General features: G+C 51.3%; 1 protein-coding gene across 1 annotated transcript in view; it reads right to left on the minus strand.

Moving 5' to 3' along the window:
- Bicdl2 (BICD family like cargo adaptor 2) overlaps positions 1-3,566 on the minus strand; it is a 7,224-nt gene extending 3,658 nt beyond the window's left edge. Inside the window, exon 1 of the mRNA XM_026780145.1 lies at positions 3,285-3,566. Coding sequence (XP_026635946.1) covers positions 3,285-3,566 — 282 coding nt within the window. The remainder of the gene's footprint in view (positions 1-3,284) is intronic.
- Between the last annotated feature and the right edge of the window lie 1,368 nt (positions 3,567-4,934).

Genomic DNA, 4,934 nt, shown 5'->3' on the forward strand with positions numbered 1-4,934 from the left:
GGGGGGGGCGGGAACGCTGGGGGGAGGGTGGCACTGTCTCCGGACCTTCAAAGCAGGAAGGCACGGGATGGGCCAGGTGACTCTGACTACAGTTGTTCCAATTATTAGCAGGTGTTCCAGCCAGGTGTTTAGCTGGTTCTCTGTCTGTATTACTTAATTTCACCTACTAGAGGGAGCATCAACATCCTTAGACGAGGAAACAGAGTCAGAAGCTAGTTGTGCAGGCAACCTAGGTAGTCAGACTCTTACTCAATATTGCTAGAGCAACAAAGCCCTGGGCGGCTTTGGGATCCAATTTTCCTGCCCGGTGCTTAGCTCTGCTACTGTTATGTGATTTTAACAAGTCTTTTTAAAAAACTCTTTTTAAAATTGATTTATATATTTTATGTATTATGAATGCTCTATTTGCGATGCTTGCATGACAGAAGAGGGCACCAGATCTCATTACAGATGGTTGTGAGCCACCACGTAGTTGCTGGGAATTGAACTCAGGACTTCCGGAAGAGCAGTCAGTGCTCTTAACCACTGAGTCATCTCTCCAGCCCCTCAACAAGTCTTTTTAATATCTGCAAGTTCCTTTAACATCTTCAAACCCTTTGTCCATCGATCCCTACTGTCATACATCAGCCCTATTTTTTTAAAAAAATATTTATTTATTTATTATGTATACAATATTCTGTCTGTGTATATGCCTGCAGGCCAGAAGAGGGCACCAGACCTCATTACAGATGGTTGTGAGCCACCATGTGGTTGCCGGGAATTGAACTCAGGACCTTTGGAAGAGCAGGCAATGCTCTTAACCTCTGAGCCATCTCTCCAGCCCCATTAGCCCTATTCAATATTTCCTGCGCTCTTCTTAATCTAGGGTCTGGCTATTAAGAGTTGAGGGAGACCAGCAAGTTCACGTTCACTGCCAGAGAGTCACAGGTAAATGGGCACATGCCTGAATCAGGCAATTTCAGAGAGGAAGGGGTGTGGAGGAACTCAGGGAAATGAGGAGGAGGAGCTGGGGGGGGGTCACTTAAGAAGGGACTGACATTGCATTGGCCCCTGGAAGACAAGGGAAGCCAATCAGAAAGAGGGTTGCAGTGGAACAGCAAGTGCTAGCCATGAGCAATGACACACATCTGTGCACACATCTATAATCTCAGCATTTGGGAGACTGAGGTGGGAGGATGGTGAGTTCAAGGCCAGCCCTGAGCTGTGTAGCAAACCTGACTCCAAAGAGGGGCAGGCAGGAAAATGTAAAGGGCCCTAGAACAGGACTGAGTCACTTAAGGAACTGAAAAAGACCCTGTCAGAAGAAAGAAGATGTCACTGACACCAGAGGACAGCAGTTCCAGGACTTTTAGGCCACAGGGAGGAATTTCAGTTTCATTTTGATTGCAATGAGAAAGCTGATACAGAAATAAAGTAATGGGGTTTTTAAAAAAAAATTTTTTTTGAGACAGAGTTTCTTTGTGTAACAACCGTAGCTGTCCTGTAATTTTGCCAGGCTGGCCTCGAACTCAGAGATCCCTCTACCCTTGCCATCTGAGCACTGGGATTAAAGGTGTGTGCCACCACACCCGGTCTGCTTGCGCTTTTTCTGTTCACTGTTATCCAAGTCACAGAGTCTGGGACACCAGGGGCCAATGTGGGAATGTTGTAGAGCTTGAGGCAGAGACATGGGGGCTGCCACCTGCTGGAGCTAGAGAGAAAACGAAAGATGGGCTGGGGAATTCGGAACCTGGCTTACAGGTGTGCACAGAGTCCTGAGCACCCTTTCTATGCAAATGCTGGTAGGTGGCCTGGTGGAAAGGGTGGGGGCAGTTGTCTACCAAGGTCAGCTTGGGGCAGGAATCCAGGTCTACAACAGAGGTACATGAAGGTGCTTACTGTTGTTCCTTTGGAAACTACAACTCCCAGACTCCTCCTGGACTATGGATACCTGTGCGCACCCCAGAAACTTTGCGCCCCCCGTTAAGAAGGCAGGGCCACACGAGGCTCTCTCTCTCTCTCTCTCTCTCTCTCTCTCTCTCTCTCTCTCTCTCTCGTTCGCCTTTCTTCGTCCCAGGGTGAGAGTGGCTGACAGAGTGAGACCCCATCCTACAACCCAGGAATGGACAAGAATGAAAAGAATATACATGGGGGCATTTAGCAGGGTGAAGGCTGGGAGCGGGTCCCAGAGTCTGAGTTCACGGTGGATGGCTGATGAGCTAACCTTTAGATTTAGAGGGCCAACAGCTCGCCCAGGGACACACAGCCAGACAGAGAACTTGTCTGTCCTTAAATTATTTATGTCATTGAGACAGGGTCTCACTATATAGTTCTATATAGCCTGGGACTTATGGAGACCAGCTTGGCTTCACTGATGCCTGCCTGTCCCTGCCTCATGGGTGCTGGGATTAAAGGTGTGTGCCATTACATTAACCCCGAGATTACTTATTTATTGCTGTGCTGGGTACCAAACCCAAGGCCTTGTACGTGTTAAAGAAAAAAAAAAAAAACCTTCACTACAGAATTATACCTTCAGTCTAGTTTCTTTTTTAGGGTCTCATGTAGTCCAGGTTGGATTCTAACAGGATGGCCTTGAACCCTTCTGAACTTCCTGCTTCCACTTCTCAAGGGCTAGTTTACAGGCTCCACCGTGACTGAATTTATGTGTTGCTGGGGACCAAACTCAGGGCTTTGTGTTTACTTGGCAAGAATTCTACCGACTTACCTCAACCCCAGTCTACTTTTTTTTCTTTCTAGTTTTGAGACAGGATTTCTGTGTGTAATAGCTCTGGCTGGCCTGGAACTCCCTTTGTAGACCAGGCTGGTCTCGAACTCACAGAGATCCACCTGCCTCTGCCTCCCCAGTGCTGAGATTAAAGGCATGCATCACCACTATCCAGATATGCAGATCCACTTTTCTTTTTAAAATGAATGTGTGCATGTGTGTGCTTGCTTTTTCTTTCTTTTCTTCTTTTTTCCTTTCCTTTCCTTTCTTTCTCTTTTTCTTTTTTTAGACAGGGTCTCACTATGCAGAATAGAACAGGCTGCCACAGAGATCTGTCTGCCTCTGCCTTCCAAATGCTGGGATTAAAAGCATGTGTCACCACACCTGGTTCTTTTTCTGTTCGGACAGAGCCTTCCTCAGCCTCTAGAGTGCTGGGCTACAGGCTGGCACTGTCCTGGTTCCCCTGCTCAGATCGGTTTGAGAGGCATCACTCTGCCCTTTTACCCTCCCCATGCTCTGGCTCTTCTCCCTGTCCACTGCAGCCCTGCCCACCCTCCGTCTGCCGCAGAGGCCAGCTTACTTCTTCACGCTCCAAGTGCTGAGTGTTTAGTGTTTCTAGCTGCCTCCGAAGCTCCTCATTGCGTTCCAGAAGCATCTTGCCGAGTTCAGCAGCCAACAGCAGGTCCTTCTCTTTCTGTTGTAGCTGTAGGGCCAGGTCCTCTGGTGCCTCTGGCCCTGGGCCCCCTCCCAGGAAGGAGTCTCGGCGCTCAAGCACGAAGGGGAAGAACCCTTCATCACCACTAGGAGACGCACCCCCTGAGAGCAGCCCAGAAGAGAAGCTTGGCCCACCAGGGGAGTCCATGGTAAGTGAGCATCTGTGGAGACAGTTTGTTGTGGATCCTGCCACCCTGCAGCAGCCCCGGGACTGGGCCCCTGGTGGCAAACACCTAAGCCTCCCAATCTTGCAGCCAGGGCCTCCCTGAACCAACAAAGGTTAATGACCCGTGATAGCTGCTCAACTCCGTTAATGACCTCAGGGTAAACTGAGGCAGGAAGCAGCATGAAATCAACCATCTTGCCTTCAGACTCCTACCTTCTGCCTTTGCCACATGGTTTTTGCCTTCAGGAAGCTTTTGCCCCTGCACCCTGGTGCTACAAGTTACTCTCTGACATTTCCTGCTCCTCTTCCCAGTCCCTCACTTCCTGGGCACTACCTAGAATTCAGGTTCACACAGACTCAGCTACATGAAGAAAACAGCTCCTTCTCCTAAGAGCGCAGGGCTCTCTCACCATTAGGAACCCAGGTGTGCCTTGACGCTTTAGCCACAGGGATCCAACTCCTGACCCTTCCAGAATCTCGAGCCCTTTGCCTTCCTATATCCTGGTTCTACTTTCTCAGGACCCAGGTGTTTTAGACTTGATCAGCTTTGTCAGTCTTGATGGCCATCGTGTCCCTCTCTCCTGAATTCCCAGTGGAGTCTCTTAGGTCTTTATTTTAAGCAAGACCCAGGATTTCCTGCCTCTACCCCTCCTGATTTAGGAGCCCTCATCCCCAGACCCCCAATTTCCCTGGGCCTTGGCGCTGACCCAGCGTAGGGCGAGGTAACTGGTTGTGCCAGCCAAGCACACCGCCGCCGCCACTTCGGGTTTCTGTTTACTTCCCGGCCCGCCCCTGGGGATGGGAGCCCGGTGCTCTACGAGGACCGCCCAGGGACAGGGGCTCAGGGGCTCAGGAGGAAAGGCCTGACACCCTGGTTTCTTCATGCCGACCTCTGGGAGGGTACCCGCTCCCGCTCCCGATTTACCCCAGAGCGTATGCACACCTGTCCCCCTCCTCTCTACAGGCGTCAGGTACAGCTGGGCCCGAAAGTCCCAGGTGTTACAGAAGTCCCTACAGTCCAGCTGTACCAGACCCAGACCCAGGGTCTCCCACAGTGGGGACTCCTGCTTTGGGTACCCAGTGCCTACCCACCACTCTCTTTACTGCTGGTGTTCTGGCTTCCCGGAGCTTTTTCCAGAGTCCCTAGAGGCCATTCCCGCGCTCCCTCCCTCATCCTGCCCGGACGACCTGTCTTCCCCAACCATGCCAAAAGTCTGGTTGTCCCGCCCTCTGCGCCCCCTAGGCTCTCACCTGTCGCCACCGGGCTCCCTCCGAAGTTCCCCTGATCCCCGATGTCCTCTTCCGGAGGTGGCGCCAGGTGCAGGTTTGCACAGGTGAGGGGGCGGTGCC

The sequence above is a fragment of the Microtus ochrogaster genome, chromosome 7, assembly GCF_000317375.1.
Source record: "Microtus ochrogaster isolate Prairie Vole_2 chromosome 7, MicOch1.0, whole genome shotgun sequence".
Taxonomy (NCBI): domain Eukaryota; kingdom Metazoa; phylum Chordata; class Mammalia; order Rodentia; family Cricetidae; genus Microtus; species Microtus ochrogaster.